The 24,815-nt window shown below is 43.9% G+C and overlaps 1 protein-coding gene across 1 annotated transcript; it reads left to right on the top strand.

Moving 5' to 3' along the window:
- The first annotated feature begins 3,384 nt into the window (after window positions 1-3,384).
- POGLUT1 (protein O-glucosyltransferase 1) lies at window positions 3,385-24,200 on the top strand. The gene is made up of 11 exons (XM_034792037.1): window positions 3,385-3,582; window positions 6,329-6,419; window positions 7,037-7,180; window positions 10,249-10,384; window positions 12,073-12,194; window positions 17,048-17,107; window positions 19,086-19,185; window positions 21,373-21,431; window positions 22,152-22,319; window positions 23,092-23,148; window positions 23,761-24,200. The coding sequence occupies exons 1-11, from the start codon at window positions 3,504-3,506 to the stop codon at window positions 23,915-23,917; spliced, it is 1,173 nt and encodes a 390-aa protein (XP_034647928.1). The 5' UTR covers window positions 3,385-3,503; the 3' UTR covers window positions 23,918-24,200.
- Window positions 24,201-24,815: the final 615 nt, after the last annotated feature.

Below are 24,815 nucleotides of genomic sequence, written 5' to 3'. Positions count from 1 at the left end.
CCAAGGTGGTCAGGGATGCTACCCTCTGCTCTGGGTTTCCCTACGCCTCTGACTGATCCAGTATGGCCATTCTTATGTTCTTAATTTTAGGACTATTCACGTCACTTGCACAGCTACAACAATAACAGCTTAGAAGAGGAACAGAAAAATTGATTCTGCTTAAACAGAAAGCAAGAAGACTGCTCTTGACAACGACCATTGAGAGGAGTAGATTCTTTTCCAGATCTAATGAATTTTTTCAGGGAGGCTCATATGCCAAGAAGAGTTTTGGATCAGCATATGAGGAATGCCTTAGATTTTCCAATTTCTCACTGTAGGTAATGTTACCACTTTTGACCTAAGTGGTTAGTCACAGTTTGGGGCCCTGCAGGTTGTTCCAGTTAGAAGAAATCTATGATGGGTTCAGGTACCTTTAATGCAATCTTGTTCATTTAGAGAGAATGTACAACATTCTGTTTCCCTGCACATGGGAGGAGCTAAACAACAGGAGACCATTTCCTTGCTCACAGCCCCAAACCTCATAGTCCTGTACTTCTTTTAGCCAGAACCTGTCCCAAAAGCTCTCTCTCTACGCTTTCCAGGACCTCACACTAAGTGCTTGTTCAGAGCATTCCTGATGCTTCCTTGCTGCATTCTCTCAGCTTCTCTGTAGTTTCTTAGAAATCAGATGAGACCAGTGTCAGAGATACCTGCATTTAAGAAAAAAAATTACAAAGCAAAAGGAAAAACAATGAAAAACCTTGTTGTACATACCGATAATTTTTGGGCAAGTCCCTCAGTACAACTTACCTCCTTCCAGGTTTCTGTACTTAGGACTTGTCTGCTCTTAAAAGTTAGGGCAACATAGATACAATACTCAGAAGTGTGAAAAATTCACACCCCTGAGCACCATAGTTAAGCCTATTTAACCCCCAGTGTAAACACACCTAGATTGATGGCAGAATTCTTCTATCAACATAGTTTCTGCCACTCAGGGAGGTGGATTAACTACACAGATAGAAAAACCCTTCTATCACTGTAGGAAGCATTTATACTATGGTGCTGCACCACTGTAGCACCTGTAATGTAGACCTGCTCTTGGGAGAGGACAGGATTCATATATTTCCCTGACTTCCTAGCTTGCTTTGCCCTAGGCAAGGACTACAACATTACTATATTTCCCGCAATCCCACTCTCCCGGATTTCAAAAAATAAGGTAGTTCCTATCTGCTCTGAGACTGCCTTATCTATCTCGGGTTTTCCATATTTGTCTATAGTCAGGATCAGAAGCACATATAAAGGATGGTTGAGGGTGAAAAAAAAAAGGAGAGGGAGTGGCCAATGTTAATCTAAAAAGTTGACTATTTTCTGAAACTTTTTATCCAGATTGTAACATCCTTCGAGGAAGATGCATTGCTTCCCTTATGTATTCAAGTTGCACCATAATTAACAGAATACTTCAAAACGGTTTCAGATAACATAGTTACACAGGCCATTGCTAGACACTGTGGACAAGGCATCATTCTCAAAATATTTTTATCTCTAATGGTTTCCAACAAAAAAAGTGGCTTTCAAAACAGTAATGCAGCCTTCTCAAATTGGTTGGCACTTTTAAAAATAGGTAGCAAGTTCACAGCTACATAAATTATAAGGCCAGCTCTACACAACAGACTTTTCTTGGTATAATTACGTTGTTCAGGGTGTGAAAAATCCATAGCCCCTGTGCGACATAGTTATACCGACCTAACCCCAAATATAAACAGCACTATGTTGATGGGAAAACTTCTCCTGTGGCCATAGCTACTGCCTCTGAGGTAGGTGAATTAACTACACCAACGGGACAATCTTTCCTGTTAGCATAGTAGCATCATCAGTAAAGCACTACAGCGGCACAGCTGTGCCACTGCTGTGCTATACATGAAGACAAGCTCTAAGACCGGAAGGGATCACTTGTGATCATCTAGTCTGACCTCCTGCATAACACAAGCTAGAGAACATCCCTGAATTTATTCCTGTCTGACCGAGAAAAAGATCTAATCTTGATTTTAAAAACAGCCTGTGATGGAGAATCCACCGCAACTCTCGTTAAGTTTTCCCAATTATTAATTACCCTCAGTGTTATAAATGTGTGCCTTATTTCAAGTCTGAATTTGTCAGTTTCAACTTCTAGCCACTGGATCTTGTTATACCTTTGTTTGCTAGACTGAAGAACCCATTATCAAATTTGTGTTCCTCATGTAGGTACTTATAGAATGATCAAGTCACCCCTTTACCTTCTCTTTGTTAAGGTAAATTGATTGAGCTTCTGGAATCTCTCACTATAAGACATGTTTGCTAATCATTTACTCATTCTTGGGGCTCTTCTCTGAATTCTTTCCAATTTACCAATTTCCTTCTTGGTTAACACCAGAAATGGACACAGACTTCCAGCAGTAGTAGCACTAGTGCACTGTCCGGCCACTAGCTTCAAGCAAATGAATCCCTCAGCCCTGGCTCTCACCCCCTTTCTTCCCCTGTGCAGTGACCTATGGGGAGTAGAGTGACCAGACAGCAAGTGTGAAAAATCGGGACGGGGTGGGGAGTCATAGGCACCTATATAAGATAAAGTCCCAAATATCAGGACTGTCCCTATAAAATTGGAACATCTGGTCACCCTATTGGGGAGATAGGGCATAGGTGCTGGAACTAGGGGTGCTGCTGCACCCGCTGGTGTGAAGTGGTTTCCATCATATACAGGGTTTACGGTTTGGTTCGATGGCTCTTAGCACCCCCACATACAAACTGTACCCCTAGGGCCAGGGCCGGCTCCAGGGTTTTTTGCCGCCCCAAGCAGCAAAAAGGAAAAAAAAAAAAAGCCACGATCGCGATCTGCTCTACCGCCGCCTCTTCAGTCTTCGGCGGCAATTCGGTGGCGGGTCCTTTGCTGTGAGAGGGAGCGAGGGACCCACCACCAAATTGCCGCCAAAGAGCTGGACGTGCCGCCCCAAGCACCTGCTTGCTGGGCTGGTGCCAGGAGCTGGCCCTGGAGAGGGCAATTCCCACCCACCTCACAGGTGGCGTTCACATGCTCCCTGCACACATCCAAGCCAGCAGGGTTTGTGAAGGGCTCCAGGGCTGCGACCCACACCGCAGTCACCCCTGGGCAGGGAGGGGCTGTGGTCTGGGTGAGCACCTGCCCAGGGCTGAGAGCGGACGGGGGAGGCTGGGGACGCACCAGAGCGGCACCCAAATCCCTCTGAGATTTAATGTGCAAACGTCCGGCACTACAACTCCCAGCAGGCAAAGCGAGTTTGTCCCGGATGCGCAGCAGCGATGGGGCCGATGTGGAATTGACTAGCGCTGCCATATTTGTGTGGGGCGCGCCGCCGCCTTCCCCGCTGCGGCGGCCATCTTTGTGCGGGGCGCTTTTCGCCCTCCGCTCCCCCGACTTCTTTTTAACTTGAACAAGCCGGCGGCCCGGTGGAAGGCCGGCTGGGGGCGCGCACGCGCAGTGAGTGGGCGGCGACTGCCCGCCGGGCTGCACAATGGGGCTGCTGGTGGCGTGGACGCTGCGGGTGACTGCCTTGTCCCAGCTGGTCCTCAGCCCGGGGAGCAGCGCCGCAGGTGAGAGCTGCGATCGGGGCGGGGGTCCCTCCCAGCAGCACCAACTCCCCCGCCCCCCCGCACTGGGGAGCGGGGTATTTCCCGCCCGCAGAGCCCCGGGACCCGTCCTGCTTTGCCCGCTGCCGCCTCTAGCTCTCAGTCGTTCTGCCCCAGCTGTGCTACGTGCTCTTCCTCTCCCGGATCGTGCCTCCCCTGCCCGGGCTTTTCCTCCGTCCCTTCTCCGCCCCGGGCCCCTGCATCTCTGCCCCCATCTCCTCCTGCAGGCGGGTCCCGTGTGGGCTCTTCTGCCCAACTAGGTGCCGCTTTTGAGGCGGCCCCTTCCGTTTGCATCAGCCTCCTGCTGGTCACTGTGCAAGCTCCCTCCGCCTCCTCGCAGCCCTCCATGACCCACCCACCCTGTTCAGATGCTCTCTGCCGCGTAGCGCCCCGGCCCTGCACTGCCGCCTGCCCCTAGCATGAGGAACGTACTTCTGGGGTAGGAAACGTGCTGCTAGGGCTGTACACATTGGCCCCCGTGGGACTGATCTTGCCTGTTCGAGATGGGGGTGTGGCTGGGTGAGGATAGGTTGGTGTATGCGGTGCGTACAGCACAGGCAGGCAGAGGGCTGCGAGGGTCGGCCGTGCCCCAATGGTGCACTTAGCTAGTCTCAAGATACATATTAGAACAGAGGTGCCCAGGAGGCAGTGGAAGGGGTACTCCAGAGACAGCCTTGTTTCTGTATGCTCACTATTAGTCAGGCTTAGCATCCCTAGTTTTCCTGCACCTCTCATACCTGCCTGGGCTTTTTCAGAGATCTTATTAAGTACTTCCTGATCGTGTAAAATCACAATTGTGTTGCTCTAAACAAACTTGTCACTAAAGAAGAATTCAAACCAGGGTTTCTAGAAGCAGTTCTTTTGCTGGTGGAAAGAGGAGACTGGTTACCTCTGTTATTTAATTAGAATGTAAGGTCTTTGGGACAGGGACTGTCATTTACTGTGTTATGTATGGCACCCATCATTAATCTGTCTCTGAGTCTTTCTATAATACAAACAAGTATTATGTATAGACCCTCTGCACAGCACCAGAAGTCTCCCAAAATACTTTTGCAAACTATATATAAATCAATCACTTCACCCACTGCTGAAGGTGGAATATGGTAGTTGTTCAGCAGCACACAATAACACTAAGGGAGAGTTTATGACAGGAAGTTTATGCTAGTATGTCCCTCTCCACTCTGGGGTCTGATTTATTAGTATAAAGTAGTTTAACTTAAAGCCAGAGACTTCTCCAGGCTCAGCACTTCATGATGCCTCTCCTGGACTCCTATTTTCCTCTTAAGAGTTTTGCTGCTGTTCTTTATTGCAAGTAGCTCCAACCAGCTGGTATAAAGAGCTTCTTCTCTGACTCTGGGTTTACTCTGGATCCACCCACAGGAGCCTCCTTGTAGGTCTGTATCTACTCTTTACCCTTATATCAGGCCTCAGCTCCCCAGACTTTTCTAAGCAGGGTACCTCTGCCAGCCAACCCACTTTAGGCTTCTTTGAAAAGACCTACCTTGACTCCTGATCTCTCATTCCTGAGAAAGCAGGATCCCTCTTATATGAAGCCTCACTCCCAGGCTACCATCCTGTGATGCCTGACCACATGACCCAACCACCAGCCAAATCCATACTCATCACCTGGGAGGTGGAAAACTAGGCACAGGTTGGGATGAGCCTCACTCCCCTTAAAAGGCTAGCCCAACTAGTGACAGAGGTATTTTACAATTATAATAGGAGAGTAGCCCAGCTAGTGCAGAGTGCTGCTTCTTGAGATGGCTCTATGCATATTTACCAGTTGCTTAGAAGTAGTACTGGTAACGTACAGCACCTACATCACACATGTCCCTTTATCTAGATGTTTGGTTAAGTAAGGACAATGCCTCGACAAGAATCCAAGATTTGGTCTCTGGTACCTAGGAGAGTAAGGGGCAGATGTTACTGAGCTTTCTCTCTGCCCCTCTCAGAAGCAGGGGAAAATCAAAGGAGAGCTGATTCACAGATTCCAAGGCCAGAAGGGACCATTGTGATCTAGTCTGACCTCCTATAAAGCACAGGCCATAGAACTTCTCCAAAATAATTCCTAGAGCAGATCTTTTAGAACAACATCCAATCTTGATTTAAAAATTGTCAGTGTTGGAGAATCCACCATGACCCTTGGTAAATTGTTCCAGTGGTTATTTTCTCTCACCCTTAAAAATTGATGTCTTATTTCCAGTCTGAATTTGTCTATCTTCAATTTCTAGCCATTGGATCATGTTATAACTAGGTAGCATGTGCAAGTAAAAATACTTTCCTTTAAACCACAGGTTCAAATCCAGCTCTCTCTAGCAGTGACCAGAGTCATTGCTACCTAATGCCTGTTCAGTGGCTTATGTGAATTGAGTCTGTTCTTTCAGTCTGGATTGAGGAATCCACATAAAAAGAACCACTGTCACCTCTGGCACCCCCTTGCTGACAGTTTCAATGGAGAAGTCATGAATTGAATAAACATGGACATTCAACTCCCTCTCACACCTAGAGGCAGCACCACCATGCAATGTGTTAGACACATGGATAAGAGTAGTACAGAAGTGGTCTGTGGTGTTCGACACACACCATTGCTGTCATCATACCAGCTGGCTTTCATGGCCTGGAAGACCCATTCATCTCCTGGTAGCTGCTGTGATAATATAATGGATGTACTATATATATTAAGTCTTTTTCTTTTCTTTCTTTCTTCCAGGTACAAAATGGAAACATTTCATCGACCAGATTGACAGAGCAGTGGAGGGCTACAGACCATGTATAAGGGAGAACTGCAGTTGCTACCAAAGGTGAGGGCATGTTTTCCTGGTTGCTTGAGGGGCCCTCTGGCACTAGAGAGAAAATACTCTTGCCATGCACTGATAGGTGGGTGTAACTGTGAAGTGGCTGAGAGCTAAGCTCTCATACTCTCAACCAAGGAGGGAAAACTAGTATTAAAGGAAACACTATTGATGGCCTTCTAAAAAAATTAGTTGGTGGTTCTTGCTGTTTCCTAGAGGAGGGACGTTCACACACAAAAGCTACCTTCCTAATTGTTCTCCTTGTTAGCAGCATCAGCAGTAAAGCAGGTGACTAACTAGACCATAGTCTACTCTAAACGCTTCTTTTTCCCTCCTGCTGATGGCCCCTCCAGAGCAGGATTGCATCACTGGCTTCCTGTGCTTTAACAATCCTGTGGATAAGGGCTTTAGTCTCTGCCCATGTTTATCTGATACCTCTAAACAGCACCACGCTTTTAAATGAAGACAGTGGTGGGAAGAGAAGGAAGAATCAAAATGTGCAGCCTGCACAGTGGAGTACTTGGAAGACAAGAAAGCCATCAGAGTAAAGTTAGGAAACATGAGAACTGGGAATGTAATATCTTCCCTAATGTGTCTAATGAAAGATGGTGTCTCTTCTTTCTCAGTGTTAGGGAGCAGGACTTGGCTCCCTTTCAAGGAGGCATCTCCAAGGAGCTGCTGTCTGATGTGGTTAGCCGGAAGCTTGGGACACACTACCAGATCATCAAGAACAAGTTGTACCGTGAGCATGACTGCATGTTCCCTGCTAGGTGAGAGCAATGTAGAAAATCTCATCCATTCCACAGGGAAATAAAAAATTACTCCAGAACCAGCCATGTGACCACTTACTGAGCAGAAGAGTGTTTGACAGGTCTCAATCCCACTGTGTGAGGGAAGATCCTGATGAAGCGTGCACTGGATTGAAATCTACGCACTGCAATTAGTTGGACCAGGGGTTAGAAGAGGTTAGAGTCCCAGAGAAGGCTGGCTTAAATTTTTGTGGGGAGTAAGGTTGTCTGAAAGGGATAATTTTCATTGTTGCCTGGCTCAAGGTTGGGTTGAGGGTCAGAGAGGGCTAGTGACTGTACCCAAGCTACCTTTATAGTGTGGGAAGATAATTTAGTGCTCTTTTGTTCAATGGAGTGAGAGGATCCAGAGGGAAGATTCTTATCCATTTTCCCTGCATTTACACCCTCTATCATAGTAACATTCCTTTAGTGGAAAGGGTTGGATGCAGATGCCTTCACGGTCCATCAGTGCTGCTCCTCAATTAACCAGGAGGGTTTACTGCAAAGCAGGGTGGGTGAAAATCTTGGTTAAAAAAAAATAAAAATATTATTTTTTGTTTAAAATAAGAATTTTTTAAAAAAATGGTCTTTTTATAATGCATTGCTGGTTTTTTACTTTCTTCCTATTTAATGGCCTTTAATCACTAAAATGTTTTTTTTTGTAATTGTTTCTTTAATTCATTTCTTAACTGTTAGTTGGATTTCAGATTTTACATAGTTATTTTTTTCTGCTAAGGAGGTTCCACGATTAAAATGCTCATCTGTGCTGAAAAAAAAACATGTGTAGGGCCTCAGTAACATTCTCACAACCTAAAAGTCAAGAAAGCTTGAAATGCTTTGACCAAACTATACTCCTTCATTAGGGGTTTGCTATTTTGAAGTAACTGGGACGTGCTCTCCAAGTTGCTTAGGTGCTTTTGAAAATCCCACCAGTAGGTACATAAATCTAGGTACCGGCTCTATTTTTGTAACTTTTCACTTATGTGTATTAAAAAGTTCACAATAAGTTTGCTAATACACCTCTACCCCAATATAACGCTGTCCTCGGGAGCCAAAAAAATCTTATTGTTTTATAGGTGAAACCGCGTTATATTGAACTTGCTTTGATCCACCCGAGAGCGCAGTCCTGCCCCCCCCCGGGAGCGCTGCTTTACCACGTTATATCCGAATTCATGTTATATCGGGTCGCGTTATATCAGGGTAGAGGTGTATATTGAAAGTATAAATAACTTTTCATTGGTAACATAGTGTCAAAATCTTTGTCACTTCAATACAAAATTGCTTCTAAGAGAAGTTTTTAATGGAAATACAGTTTTAGCTTCAGAGACTGCAAACTTCTATGCATGTGCTTAACTTCAAGCATCTGAGCAATGGAAGTCAGTGCGACTATTTGTGTGACTAAAGTTTCTAAAGTTCTATGCCCAAGTTTTTGCAGGCTAAGAGCCTCCATTTTCAATATTTTGAGTTTTTTTCCATATAGCAATTTTGTACAATTAAAATCCCCTAGCAGTAACAGCATTTTTAAAAACCCAGCATTTATTATCTAGTTCATTGTACATATTTATGTAAATTTGCAGTAGCACACATTTTCAAATTAGTTTTACAGAATCTCAACCTGATTTAAATAGTTTGTTTTAAAAAAATAAAATGCATATGCTTTAAATCAGTTAATTACATTGTCTTAATTGAAATCACTTCACCCTGCTACAAAGTGACCTGAGATGCTTGCTCCTGGCCCTTGCCAACCTAGAAAGTAACAGATGAGGGGTCCTTCCCTGCTTATGTGCTTAAGAGTAAAGGATTGACCTAGGAATTGAACTGCAGTGTCTTCTGCTAGTGCACAGCCCACTGACTGAATCTTCCCACTTGGGGAGAAATCACTTTAACAGAGTTATCTTGTTCTCTTCTGATCTGTTGCATTATGTTTGTGGCTTCCTCAGTCACTCATTAGATGAAGAACTCCTCTGCGATGGACGTGAATGTTAAATAAGGGCTATCCCGTTAAATTTCCTATGGTTGGGTTAGGTCAGTCCTTGGAAGGGAAATTCTAGTAAAAGCCCAGGTTCTTCAGCAAATGGTATTGATGATTTGGTTGGTTCCATGCCACTTTTGAGTCACCAAAGGGAGCCAGCTCCAGCCGGGTGTCTCGCTTTAAATGGGCTATTTCAAACGAGACATAAAACTAAGATTTTGACCACTTATCATCATAAACAATCCCAGGGCAGTTTTTTCTGCCAGAATAGGAATGTTTACCCTGCATGATTATAATTACATTCTGCCACTCTAGATTCCCTAGGCAGTTTCATTTGGATGTGTTAGTCTTGATTTCCTGTCCTAGCAGCTGAGTAGTGGTGTGCACTCTGAAACCGTTATTATGTTGCCTCCCTGAATTTCAACAGTGGGTAGAGTGATTGCTGTGTCTGTTGTCTACAGATTGTACACTTTGTTGAGTGCTTCTGGGGAGTTTGGATGAAAGATACTATGTAAATGTCTATTATTAAGGCCCTACTTAACTTGCAATATTGTGGAAATTGCGAATTCCGCAATATTAGGCTTCCACCGTAGTTTTGACAGTGGGAGCTACACCATATGTGGGGCTGACAGCAGGAGCCCCTGCTCTCAGCCCCGGGTGGCTGACAGTGGAAAATCGCAGAAAAATAATATTACTTTTCTGCAATTTTCCATGGCTTGTCCACAACTCAGCCGCAATTTTTTGACAATCATCCCGTGATTCAAGTCAGGCCTTATCTATAATACATATAGAAAAACCCACGCAGTAGGCAGTAGTACCACTTGACAGAAGAGTCTCAACGGTTCATGGAGAAGATGAAAGCATTAATTACCTCACTGTCTTTGTTTCTAACTAGCCCCAAACCTGGCCATCTCATACTTCAGCGTTTGTGTCCTCCAGCTTTGTTCTCCCTTGTAGCTTTTCTTTTCCACCTTCTTCAGCTCTGCCCCTTCAGAAGAGTAACTAGTGGGGGAAGCAAAGGCCTGGTGACACCAAGCCTTTTGCTCATGGCTTTTCATTGTATGTCAATTCTCTGCAGATGTAATGGGGTCGAACATTTCATTCTGGAGATCATTGGCCGCCTCCCGGACATGGAGATGGTGATCAATGTGCGAGATTACCCCCAGGTCCCCAAGTGGATGAAGCCAGTCATCCCAGTATTCTCCTTCAGCAAGGTGAGAGTCCGCAGGCACCTTTGTGATAGTGGGGGACACTGTGACCTGCATTTCATCCTCTAGTTCACTGCAGTCACAAGAGTAAGAAGCTATACATTCCTTTCCTAATGGGACACAGGAATTTTTAAGTGAGTGGGGGTTCTACCACAATGTAATTTCTTTTTCCAATGCCCAAAGACTCTGAGTCAAAATTACCCTTTTCTTTCAGATACAAAACCTGGAGTTGTTTGCTCTTCATATTTATTGACTTTCTCCTTCTAGCTCTCCAGTGCAAAGAATTAGAAATTTGTTAAAGGGAATGACCCCCTCACAAGCTCATACTCCAGATAAGTGTCTCATCTGTCCAACAGTGGGTGATGCATACCACCACTGGTTTTAGTTCCATTCTCCCTGTGGTTCATTATCAGCTTTAGATCTTTGATAAAGTTATAGTTTGATTTTTGAGATCACTGTTAAGGGAGCGGGCTTGTGGCCTCACTAAAAACTCAGTTGACCATCATATAGTTGCTTTGAGTTAATTTGCATATTATAATCCTCTTGGTTGATAGTCCAGAAAAGTAATGGTAACTTTTTCTCATAGTTATGAGCTCACACCAGTGAACTGTAGCCTCAGGATTACATCACAGCTGTGAAAAATTATGGAAGTTTATTGAAGTTCCTTCTTTATTTCAAGGGGAATGTGGCCAATGGAACCAGCTGCTCAGATACCAGTTGGGGGTGTAGTACAAATGCCTCTACAGAGCCATTGGGAAGTGCTGATAGACCATTGGATGCTCAATTGCGATAACTTCACTGGCCAAATGGCCCTTAAGTGGCATCGCTTAAGGGATTATGTCCTTACGGTGACTTGTAGGATGATTCCTAGGAAGTCTGATGTGGATTAAAGAGAAGCCATGAGCAGCCTCGATGGCAAAGTGTTGCAGAAAATGGTCATAACAGTACTGCCTATTTTATGACCAATAATAACATTTGTAGCTATACATAATTCATATCTTTTTAAAAAGGTAATCAAAGCCATGCTTCAGGGTATTCACTGATCATGCTAGTGGTCAGGAAGAATATTTTTTCTCCATGTAGAGCATTGCACAACTAATCTGGTGCATTATGGGTTTCTCTTCCCCTTCCTCTGTAGCATCTGGTATTAGCCATGGTCCAAGGCAGGATACTGGGTTTGACTGTCCAACAAATCACATAGCACCTCTTTCCCCTTCACATACATACACTCACAAAACCAGATTCTTTATTTGTTAGGCATGTGGCCTCTCAGTACTACAAGGACGGCACTGCTACGTTGTCAGAGAGGTGGGCGGTAAGTGAGGGCAATACACTGAGAAACAGAATCTAAGCTTGGTTCTGCTCCCCTGGATAAACCTGCAATCCATGCTCTGCATGTGTGAGGGTATTTGATTGAAACATTTCCCCCAAGTAAAATGTTACAGATTGTTAGAAACCGGAAGGCGGCCAGGCAAGTCACAAGAATGGCTTGTTTAACACCAGCTGGGCAGGAAGCTTATGTTCAGGCTAGTTACAAGGAATTGTCCCTATCATGTGTACTGACTAAATACCTTTGTGTGTTTATTTTGTTTGTTTTTTAAACAAAACCCAGTTGCTCCTCTTCTTAACAGTGAGGGTGAAACTTGGTTAAATGCATGGCCACTCGTGTACCTGCTGATTTTCTTGTTTTTAAGACTTCCGAGTACCATGATATCATGTATCCTGCCTGGACGTTTTGGGAAGGGGGACCAGCTGTTTGGCCAATTTACCCGACGGGTCTTGGGCGCTGGGACTTAATGAGAGAGGACCTCCGAAGGTACGTTTCAGGAGAGAGGAGTTTTTTTCATAGACAAAAACCAGCTCAGCATAACTATGCAAGAGAACCTCCTAGCATTGATGCAACGTGGCGACAATAACTTCTAAGCCTGTTAGGTCTATTTGCCTGAAGCCAAATCACCTTGTGCTCAGGGGACTGTTTTTACACAGGAGAAGAAACAGGACTTCTCTAAGACAATAGCTCTCCACCTTTCCAGATTACTTTACCCTCTTTGGGAGTCTGATTTGTCTTGCGTACCACCAAGTTTCACCACACTTAAAAACTACTTGCTTACAAATTATTTACTTTCTCATTTTTACCATGTAATTATAAAATAAATCAATTGGAATATAAATACTGTACTTACATTTCAGTGTACAGTATATAGAGCAGTATAAACAAGTCATTGTCTGTATGAAATTTTAGTTTGCACTGACTTCACTAATGCTTTTTATGTAGCCTGTTGTAAAACTAGGAAAATATCTAGATGAGTTGCTGTACCCCCTGAAAGACCTCTGTGTGCCCCCAGGGGCACACATACTGCTAGTTGAGAACCACTGATCTAAGGGAATGTTTGAACTGCAATTAAAAACCCATGGCTGGCCTGTGCTAGCTGACTCAGGCTTGTGGGACGCGGGCTGTAGGGCTGTTTAATTGCAGTATAGACATCCCTGCGAGGTTCCCAGTACTTGTGCTGCAGCCCGAGCCAGAATGTTTACACTGCAGTTAAACAGCCCCACAGCCCCAACCACGTGAGCCTGAGTCGGCTGGCACGAGCCAGCTGTGGGTGTCTGATTGTAGTGTAGGCATACCCTAAGGCAGTGGTCTCCAAACTTTTTTGATCGCGCACTCCTATCAGTAAAATAATTTTGAGCACGCACCCCCTGCCGCGCCGGCTCCCCATTTTTGCCAAAGCAAAAAAAAAAAAAAAAAAAAAAAAAAAAGCTGCTCGGACTCCCACCCGAACTGCCAAAGCAAAAAAAAACCAAACAAAAAAACCTCCTTCCACACACCCCCAAGGATCCTCTTGCGCACCCCACTTTGGAGACCACTGCCCTAGGGAACCAGAGTCAACTTCATTTTGCAGTGTAGACTTGCCCTTAGGCTATGGGAAGGTGAGCAAATATAGGAATGCTGTGGGAAGCAAAGCATTTTGAAGCAAAGATTTGTTAGCAACAGACCCCAGGGTTAAATATTTTCCTCCTTGAATTCCTAAGGCAATAATTGAGGCCCAAAATACAGGTTTAAAAAAAACTGTGGAGGAGCATTAAAAAAAAATCATTATTTCATAGATTCTAGGGCTGGAAGGGACCTCGAGAGGTCATCGAGTCCAGTCCCCTGCCCTCATGGCAGGACCAAATACTGTCTACACCATCCCTGATAGACATTTATCTAACCTACTCTTAAATATCTCCAGAGATGGAGATTCCACAACCTCCCTAGGCAATTTATTCCAGTGTTTAACCACCCTGACAGTTAGGAACTTTTTCCTAATGTCCAACCTAGACCTCCCTTGCTGCAGTTTAAGCCCATTGCTTCTTGTTCTATCCTTAGAGGCTAAGATGAACAAGTTTTCTCCCTCCTCCTTATGACACCCTTTTAGATACCTAAAAACTACTATCATGTCCCCTCTCAGTCTTCTCTTTGCCAGACTAAACAAACCCAATTATTTCAGCCTTCCTTCATAGGTCATGTTCTCTAGACCCTTAATCATTCTTGTTGCTCTTCTCTGACCCTCTGCAATTTCTCTACATCTTTCTTGAAATGCAGTGCCCAGAACTGGACACAATATTCCAGCTGAGGCCTAACCAGCGCAGAGAAGAGCGGAAAAATGACTTCTCATGTCTTGCTCACAACACACCTGTTAATGCATCCCAGAATCATGTTTGCTTTTTTTGCAACAGCATCAAACTGTTGACTCATATTTAGCTTGTGGTCCACTATAACCCCTAGATCCCTTTCTGCCGTACTCCTTCCTAGACAGTCTCTTCCCATTCTGTATGTGTGAAACTGATTGTTCCTTCCTAAGTGGAGCACTTTGCATTTGTCTTTATTAAACTTCATCCTGTTTACCTCAAGTATCAGGGGGTAACCATGTTAGTCTGTATCTACAAAAACAACAAGGAGTCTGGTGGCACCTTAAAGACTAACAGATTTATTTGGGCATAAGCTTTCGTGGGTAAAAACCTCACTTCTTCAGATGCATAGAGTGAAAGTTACAGATGCAGGCATTATATACTGACACATGGAGAGCAGGGAGTTACTTCGCAAGTGGAGAACCAGTGTTGACAGGGCCAATTCAATCAGGGTGGATGTAGTCCACTCCCAATAATGGATGAGGAGGTGTCAATTCCAGGAGAGGAAAAGCTGCTTCTGTAATGAACCAGCCATTCCCAGTCCCTATTCAAGCCCAGATAAATGGTGTTAAATTTGCAAATGAATTTTAGTTCTGCTGTTTCTCTTTGAAGTCTGTTTCTGACGTTTTTTTGTTCAATGATAGTGACTTTTAAATCTGTAATAGAATGACCAGGGAGATTGAAGTGTTCACTTACTGGCTTATGCATAAAGCAACAGAGGGTCCCGTGGCACGTTTAAGACTAACAGAAGTATTGGGAGCATAAGCTTTCGTGGGTAAGAACCTCACTTCTTCAGATGCAAGTAATGGAAATCTCCAGAGGCAGGTATAAATCTGTATGGAGATAACGAGGTTAGTTCAATCAGGGAGGGTGAGGTGCTCTGCTAGCAGTTGAAGTGTGAACACCAAGGGAGGAGAAACTGCTTCTGTAGTTGGATAGCCATTCACAGTCTTTGTTTAACCCTGATCTGATGGTGTCAAATTTGCAAATGAACTGGAGCTCAGCAGTTTCTCTTTGGAGTCTGGTCCTGCAGTTTTTTTGCTGTAAGATGGCTACCTTTACATCTGCTATTGTGTGGCCAGGGAGGTTGAAGTGTTCTCCTACAGGTTTTTGTATATTGCCATTCCTGATATCTGACTTGTGTCCATTTATCCTCTTGCGTAGAAACTGTCCAGTTTGGTCAATGTACATAGCAGAGGGGCATTGCTGGCACATGATGGCATATATAACATTGGTGGACATGCAGGTGAATGAGCCGGTGATGTTGTAGCTGATGTGATTGGGTCCTCTGATGGTGTCGCCAGAGTAGATATGGGGACAGAGTAGGCAACGAGGTTTGCTACAGGGATTGGTTCCTGGGTTGGTGTTTCTGTGGTGTGGTGTGTAGTTGCTGGTGAAACTTCAGAAACAGACTTAAAAGAGAAACAGCAGAACTAAAATTCATTTGCAAATTTAACACCATTAATCTGGGCTTGAATAGAGACTGGGAGTGGCTGGCTTATTACAGAAGCAGCTTTTCCTCTCCTGGAATTGACACCTCCTCATCCATTATTGGGAGTGGACTACATCCACCCTGATTGAATTGGCCCTGTCAACACTGGTTCTCCACTTGCGAAGTAACTCCCTGCTCTCCATGTGTCAGTATATAATGCCTGCATCTGTAACTTTCACTCTATGCATCTGCAGAAGTGAGGTTTTTACCCACGAAAGCTTACGCCCAAATAAATCTGTTAGTCTTTAAGGTGCCACCAGACTCCTTGTTGTTTCTGTTTACCTCAGACCATTTCTCCAATTTGTCCAGATCATTTTGAATTATGACCCTGTCCTCCAAAGCAGTTGCAATCCCTTTCAGTTTGGTATCATCTGCAAACTTAATAAGCATACTTTCTATGCCAATATCTAGGTCGTTGATGAAGATATTGAACAGAGCTGGTCCCAAAACAGACCCCTGCGGAACCCCACTTGTTATACCTTTCCAGCAGGATTGGGAACCATTAATAACTACTCTCTGAGTACGGTTATCCAGCCAGTTATGCACCCACCTTATAGTAGTCCCATCTAAGTTGTATTTGCCTAGTTTATCGATAAGAATATCATGCGAGACCATATCAAATGCCTTACTTGAGCACAGAACTACACCAGGCATCTAATGGCATGATTTTTTAAAAATAGCTTTCCACCTCAAAAAATGTACAATCAGATCCATGCAAGCAGATCCTCCCACCCATATGGACCTTCAGTGACTTCATTGGGGCTCCATGCATGTGCTAAGGTCTCCCTACACAGAGCTGACTGCAGGATTGGGACCTATGTTTTAGACAAGACACGAGTGAGAAGAACAAACATTGGGGAAGAAAGGACAAGAATTACAAAAACTAATCTTGTGGGATAACAATTCTGACATGCACGTGTTTTGGTGGCGGTGTGAACATACACATAAGACACATAAACAGTATATTTAAACTTTCTTTTTATTTTGTTTTTCTAATGGTTCAATGATTTGTTCAAATTTAAAATGAAGGTTGTTTGTGCAAACATTAGCCGGCAAAGTTAGGAACTTAACAGTGTTTTGCATGTACAAGAGAAGTAGAAAGTGAAAATGCCTAGAAACTGCCCATTTGATTTGCATGACCTATGCTCAGTGAAATGCAAAAAAAGTAAAGCAGCAGCATAAGTAGTGAAATGTGAACTGGAGTTTTAAAATGATTTAAGTTTCAATCATTCACAGTGTTACTGATAACACAGGAAAGAGTTTGTTTTTGTGTGTATAGATTGTTATCTTGACAGTGCCCCTATAACATCTTGGCTAGAGAGCTACCATCTGTGGGAAAGGCCTATCTTGTTGGGCTTAGCTGAGATGTTTTTCTGCTCTAATGAAAGAATTGGTTCCCATCAAACCTCAAGAATAATGAAATGTGACTATACTGCAGAAACTGATGACACTTTTTCATGCTTGTGTTAAATTATTTATTCCCACATATTAAAAAATATTTCCAGATCTGCAGAAAAATGGCTGTGGAAGAAAAAAATCTCCAAAGGATATTTTCGAGGATCCAGGTGAGTGCATTTTCCAACTCCAGGATATTCTGGCAGCATAGGTTGCCAACAGGTGCCAGTTTAATTAAGACCAAAATAAGGCTGATGAAAATATGCACTAGCTTTTTATTTCTGGGGATCTTTAAGTACTACTTGACACAACAGTTACCATTTAAAAAGCAGTATGTGCAGTGGTATGGTATTTACTGTGCTAAGCGTAGGCGATATTGCAAAGACCATGCCAAAGGGAAATACTGCTGCACAGCAAATAATGCTTTGTGCCACTCCTCACCTCACCACATGGCCACTGCTATTTCTGTCCACTTCATGAGGAAAACTACCTGACAGAGTTTGGTCCAGTCGCTAGTTTCTGCTTCAATCAGCAAGAAAGCAGAATATGTTCGGCTTGAGGAGCAGCGGTGGAGCTGCATGGGGTTGCATTTAGGGGTACTGCAGCTGGAAGTGAGCCTTCCAGCCCGAATAAATAGACTTGCCGTAGCATGCTAAAAAATAGCAGCGGTGGACATTGTGGCATTAGCGGAGGCTTGGGCTAGCCACCCAAGCTCAGACCCACCCTGCTCCCTGGATCCAAGCTCAGGTGGCTAGCGTGAGCCTCAACCATTGCCGCAGCATCCACACAGCTAGTTTTTAGTGTGCTGGCACAAGCCCCGCTAGCCTGAATCTGTCGACCTGGGCTGGGAGGCTTGCTCCCAGCTGCAGTGCCTTACAGCGTCAGCCGTCTGGACTTGTGAAATTTTCTCTCTCTTAGGGCTGGTCCACACTAACCCCCCAGTTCGAACTAAGAGACGCAACTTCAGCTACGTGAATAACGTAGCTGAAGTCGAAGTATCTTAGTTCGAACTACAAGGTACTTACCGCGGGTCCACACGCGGCAGGCAGGCTCCCCCGTCGACTCTGCGTACTCCTCTCGTGGAGCAGGAGTACCGGTGTCGACGGCGAGCACTTCAGGGATTGATTTATCGCGTCTAGACAAGACGCAATAAATCGATCCCAGAAGATCGATTGCTTACCGCCGAACCCGGAGGTAAGTATAGACGTACCCTAAGTACTAACCAAAAAATGTATCTAAAAAGCAAATTGGGTCCACCACCTTGTACAACATCCTCTTGGCTCATGTGCTAAGCATTAGCTGCCATTTGCAACTAATTTAGTGTAATAAGATATACATATAACAATAGCGGTGGTGGGTGTGCTATGAAGAGTTCAGCTGTTTTCGTTCTTAATAAATGGTTTGAATAAGGACTCTTTTTGTTCTGTATTTCGCTTCCCTTGCAATGGGAACTACAGCTACTTTGATATGCATTGGAAGGTTTGTCTGGTATCATCATAGCTCCTTTTTGGGCATCTATGTGCTTTATTTTATAATTCTCTGCAGCAGTGACTCAGCAGGTATCCTTACAGCAATTATACCTGGATGGTGGGGGAGTAAGGAAGGAGCAGACTATTTTTTTCCTATTTGTTTATAGGTTGTGCATTTAAGAAAACAGACTTGTGTGATTCTCAATAGTGTATTCAGGAGGCAAAGAGAATTAAGATTTCATTTAGGTCACACCCATGTTAATTTTTCTCCTAACAAAGGGCCTAATCCTAAAAGATGCTAAACATCTCTGAACTTCATAATTTAGATATAAATTGAGAGTAGTCCGCACCTCTCAGGATCAGGCACTAAGAGAATAGTTCTTTTGCTGATTTGTTCTGAATAATGTTTAAAGAATATACTACTTAAAACTAAATGGGATAAGGGAATATCACTTACTTATTCCATTTCCCCTGTCCCCTTTCCACTAGCTATGTCCTCCTACAGATATTGTGAGCAGCATTTAGCAATATTGCTTTCAGGCCACACAAGAGCCAGTCTGATAGAGACCAGGAGGTATTTCTGTCTTGAATCCCATTGTTAGTTGGCTGTCATGCAGACGTGCAGAATTGGAGACATGCAGAATGGCACTGACTGATTTGAATGTTGTTTCTCTTGCAGAACAAGTCCTGAGAGGGATCCCCTCATTGTTCTGTCTCGAGAGAACCCAGAACTCGTCGATGCTGAGTACACTAAAAACCAGGCCTGGAAATCTGAAAAAGTAACTGCTAATGAGCCAACTGCATAAGCAACTTAGGAAGCAATAGTTTAAAAAGGGCAATTTCAAGTGCTTTATGTAAATGTTGCTTCTTAGGAGACTGGTGATAATATTGGTGGGGGGAGGCTGTGTCACTATTTAAGCCACTTCTAAGTCAGGCATTCAAATTATTGCAATCTGATGGCTGTATCTGTCTAATGGAGGTACATGCATGCCTCCATCACTGCAGTCTCTGAGCATCTCACAAGTATTTAAAAATAAGTAACAAGCCCTCCCCCTTCGCCCAGTCTGTAGTATAAATAACTTGAGGAGTTTTTTTATTGTGTGTATGTGTGAGAGAGAGAAAAGAGGTTAAGAGAAAGTGGCATCAGAGAGAGGAGTTTTCCATGTAGATCTGAATGCAGCGAGAGCCAGGTCATTTCAGGCGTGAGTCCCATAGTGTAACACAAGTCCTTTGAAGTTCTGTTTCCAGCACTTGTGAACCTCCCCCTGGTGGTTGATAGTTTCACTGTTGTGGGAGCTCAGAGGGAGAGAGGCTCTCACAGGTAGCTATGGTCAATCCCACAGAGGGCTTTGAATAGCAGGGAAAGGACTTTGGAGTAGGGTGACCAGATGTCCCGATTTTATAGGGACAGTCCTGATTTTTAGGTCTTTTTCTTATATAGGATCCTATTACTCCTCCACCCCTGTCCCAATTTTTCACATTTGCTGTCTGGTCACCCTCCTTTGGAGTGAATTCTGCATGCACTCCCTACTGAATATAGAGAGTGGAGCACTGGAGGGATGTGGTCAGGGTGACCTGTGATGCTACTGGTGTTTTATTCCAGTTAGAGCTTTCCCAGGGTGGGTGGCTTCAGTCCTAGAGTTGCAGTAACCAGACCAGGAGGTCATGAACTCATGGATTGCTATAGCCCAGTCTGTGTTTGATGGACTAGAGCACAATCTTCTTTTTATCTTTTGCCCCCCTGGTTATTTGAGCATCTAGTAGCCTTAATCTGTCCAAATGAACCCCAAAGCTAGAGACCGACTTAACAAACTGAGGGCAGATGCCCTCAATAGTGGGGGAAGCAAGTTCTTTGAAGTGCTTCCCTCTTCTACCAGCATTAGTCTCATTCTTCCCTTGGTTTGGCTTTAGCCAGCTGTCCTTTTTTCAGGTGCTGCTTTTGGCTAGGCATTGAGAAATCTGGGAGACTGTGCTGCTCATGTTTGATATAGAGTTGGGTGCTGTCATCTGGAAATGGCTGGCACTTCAGCCCAGGTTGCCTGACCTGCTCCCCCAAAGGCTTTATATATATGTTGAACAATAGTGGGGAGGGGAGGGTAGAGCCCCGTGGGACTCCACGCATGAGGGCTGTGGAGGAACTGTTGCCCATAACAACCATCTGCGGTTCTGAGAAGAAAGATCTGACCCACTGAGGGCATTTTACCCCTGCAGCTTCTAGGAAGCTGGACTGAGGTATTTCATTATCAGTGAGGAAAATTCTTGTCAGTTTGCAAAGACAATCACCTAGATTCAGACTCTGGTAGCAGAGCAGGCTCTTTAGAGGACGGAGGGCTGGGCATTCTCTGCTCGAGTTTAAGCCATTGTTGTTCACTGAGGTTTTGGACATGTGGGAGAAGCAACCAGAGACAGTATCAAAGATTATTTTGGCCCCTGTGATTGAGGTGTGTGTATCTGCTGCCTGTCTGTTGAGGATGAAGGTCTGGGAGTCAGTGACCAACATGGCTTTTTGCTATCTGCGTCTGCTCAAGAGGTTGCAACCCTTCCTCTGTGATGGGGGAAGCTCTCACTGCGGCTGACTGTTAACTCTTCTGTGGACAAGTTGGAGGCTTTTTGACAGTTCCTGGACACTAACCAACAACACTTTCCCCCAGCACTATTAACTTAAAAGTTCCAGTGCACACAGAGATGAGGAAAATGAATTGCTAAAGCCCAACCCTCTTTACAGTCATTAAGTAAGAGACTTGTACGTAGAATGTTTGTAACGTACGGAGGATATTTCTCAGGTAAAGATGAGAGAGGCCCCCAAAGATGCTAATGCAATTAGAAGCCAAACTGGTTTCCTATGACCAGGGAGACTTTTGAGACTTCAGCCTTATTTATAGTTTGTTGAAAAAGAAGCCTCCCACAAAATGTAATCAGAAAATAAATTGAACTGAATTAATTTTCTAAGTCTCTTTTTCTTGAAGGACACTCTTGGGAAACCGCCTGCGAAGGAAATTCCTCTGGTCGATCACTGCAAATACAAGTGAGGTTTTGCTCAATAAATCTGTTCAGGAGCTGCTGAAATCTTGTCTGATTGCTAGTGTTGCTAGGCTTGTTTGTTTTAATGCATCATTTTCTTTTTAAGGCCCCAATCCTGCAACTGAATCCATGCAGGCAGTCAGATCTCTGCATCTATGTGGAGTCAATTGAAGGTTTGGGAGAGCTTAGTTTGGCCTCTTTAAATGTCAGTGTCAAGAGACTGCCAAGTCTGGAATGTAAAGGAGAACTGAAGGGTTGGGTGGAAAGTAACTACAAAAGCCTCCCTTAAACCAAAATGTTTAAAATTAAGCGTGTCCTTTTTATTTCCCTACCAAACCCTGAGTTCAGGGTTCTCTACAGTTGTTTATGTTGCTAATCTCCATGGCATAAGAAATGCAGTTCTTGGTCTGGTACAGGACTCAGTAATGCTATAAAATGTAAACAGGGAAATAAGGAACCTGAAATCTGACCTTGGCAGGTGAAGTATCTTTGTTCTCATTTTCTCACTAGTTCTTACATCAGAGTCAGGGCGGATGGAAAATGCAAACTCGTTAGCTAGAACCTAGTCTCTCCACGCACATTTTTCATTTGAGGTGAGGGCACTTAGCATTTCAGATTTTTAAAAACAGCCAAAGTTTCAAAAAAGTGATTTAAAAAAATCCTGAGTTAGTAGATGGGGAATGCCAATACAAAATCAAATTTCTCTTTGGTTCTCTTTTTACAGATACCTGTTTAATTTCCGGGGGGTAGCAGCCAGTTTCCGCTTCAAACACCTCTTCTTGTGTGGCTCATTAGTCTTTCACGTAGGGGAAGAGTGGCTGGAGTTCTTCTACCCACAGCTGAAGCCTTGGGTACATTACATCCCAGTCAAACCAGACCTCTCTGATGTCAGGTAGGAGACTACAGGTGATTTTCTGGAATGACTCAAAGATCCCAAGTGTGTTATGCAGAGTATTTCATGCAGTGGACTCTATGCTACCCATGCTACTCAAGGTATGATCAGGCTTGGGTTATACTGACAAATACCCACGCTCTGCTCGTATTCAGTGCACCAAAGGTAGAAAGAACATCATGTGGCATTTGCTGATCCCTTAGACAGAGGGGATGTATATGTGTCATTCTCCTTTCCTTGTAAAAGAAACAAACAAAATTCTCAGTGCATATTAATCATACAGGAAATGGTTTAGAGCCATAGACATGTAGAAGAAGAATATATTATTGGGCTGATTAGAGGCACACAATAAATGTTGACATTCTTCTAACATAAGTTTGATTATTGAGGGTATTTTTGATTATGCCTTACCTTTTTAGTAATAATATCTATTCTGAGATCTGGGCCAGGAGGATGTCTCCGATGTTCAGCACACCTTGAATCTAAAGGTTAGAAGTGAAAATTGAGACTCAGAATTTCTGACTTAGAGTAAAAAGGAGAGCAGTCATCTTAGCCGTTAATGGTTCCAAATGTTTGTCAGCTGCCAGAATTCAGATTTCCCCTTTGTCCTCCCCCCAAGGCTGGTATGAAAGTTTGGTTCTGAAAGTAGCAGCACCAATCACATGCTTGGCTTTAGGATCCCCAAGTCTAGTTCTGCCACAACACACTAGCTGGGTGTGCGGTATTATGCACTGAGCCAATACTTAGTTGCAATTTTTCTTTTTCCTTTTAGGGAGCTGTTGCAGTTTGTGAAGGAAAATGATGATCTAGCACAAGAAATTTCAGAGAGGTAAATTGTGTATTCTTCCTGATTGTCAAACACCCATCCTCCAATACTCTTTGTACCATCCAGCATTCAAAAGAGATACCTGTCAAGGACAGCCTGGTGATAACAGCGCACAATGTGTCTATCTTCAGCAGTGAAAGCAGGGAGAGTGGCGAGTGCAGGGTATTGATAACAGAACTCTTCACCTCTAGGCCTCTTGTTCAAATCTGACCCATGTCAGTAGTCCCCCAAAGCGGTATCAGATACTGATAACTTTTGTTCACTGTACGAAATGAGTTAGCCCTAGTGAACAAATGTCCATTTCACAAAAATGCTGCCACCACCACTGCCAATAAATGTCAAACAGGGCAATGTAGAGGAAGCTTGCAGTGCCACTCCCTAGGCTGTACCTGTCTTGTGAATAATTAGTCATCAGAGCTGCTAGTGGTAATGAAACGTGTCATATTAATATTAATAATAAACAGTACATAGCACTGTACATCCAAATTCTCATGTTTCCCCATTTAAAAAAAAATCTGGGAAAATTGATATTAAAATAGCTAAATCCAAGGATTTTTCATCTTACAGGAACAAAGTTTGACTCTGAGCTGTCACTTTATTTTTGTTTGCCTCCAGGGGGCACCAGTTCATCATGGACCACTTGCAGATGGAGGACGTCTCTTGTTACTGGGAGACTCTGCTGACTGAATACTCTAAAGCTCTGACTTACAAAGTTAAGAGGAGGAAAAACTATGATGAAATTGTCTCCAAACACTTGAAAACAGAACTTTAAAACCATTGTGATTCTCTTTCCAATTCAAGGCCTGGGGCTGGTGGTCACTGAAAATCCAAAAACTGGTGTACCTTCTGTTACTCTTCTTCCCTCAGATTTATTATCTCATACTCTAAAGCAGTGGTTCTCAACCAGGGTCCGTGGACTATGTCTGAAGTGTCCATGAAAGTCTTAGACTGAAAACTGACTGAACAGAATTCAACTACATCTCTACCCTGATATAATGCGACCCGATATAACACGAATTCTGATATAATGCGGTAAAGCAGCACCCCTGGGGGGCGGGGCTGCGCACTCCTACGGATCAAAGCAAGTTCGATATAATGTGGTTTCACCTATAATGCAGTAAGTTTTTTTTTTTGGCTCCCGAGGACAGCGTTATATTGAGGTAGAGATGTATATATACAGACAATGTATTTCCAAAGGGGTCCACACCTCCATTCAAAATTTCCAAAGGGGTCTGCAAATGAAAAAGGTTTGAAAACCACTGCTGTAAAGCTACAGCAAGCAGCATTGTTGTTACTTCAAAACAGTTTGTGTACCGTGAGATGGAATCATGTTAGCTAGACCCCAAACTCCTGGAGAACAGTGCTTAGAGCAGGGAACTGGCAATCAAGATTCCTGGGTTTTGTTACCACCCCTATCTCTAACTCACTATGAGCCTGATTCAAAGTCCATTGCAGTAAGTGGGAGTCATCAGTGGCCTTTGGATCAGGCCCCAGGCTCTATGTGCCCTCAGGCTAATCATTTAAACACCTCTGTGCCTCCCTCCATGTAGGTATACTCCTGTTTGGGGCAAATTGCCAACGTTATTGTGATTGTGTGATGGCAGTTTGGGTACAAGTGTTTCCTGTCAGCAGCCGTGGTTGGGATTTTAGGTTACCATTACGGGTAGGTT

This window comes from Trachemys scripta, chromosome 1 (assembly GCF_013100865.1).
Source record: "Trachemys scripta elegans isolate TJP31775 chromosome 1, CAS_Tse_1.0, whole genome shotgun sequence".
In the NCBI taxonomy this organism is placed as follows: Eukaryota; Metazoa; Chordata; order Testudines; family Emydidae; genus Trachemys; species Trachemys scripta.
This window is presented reverse-complemented; position numbering and strand designations above follow the sequence as displayed.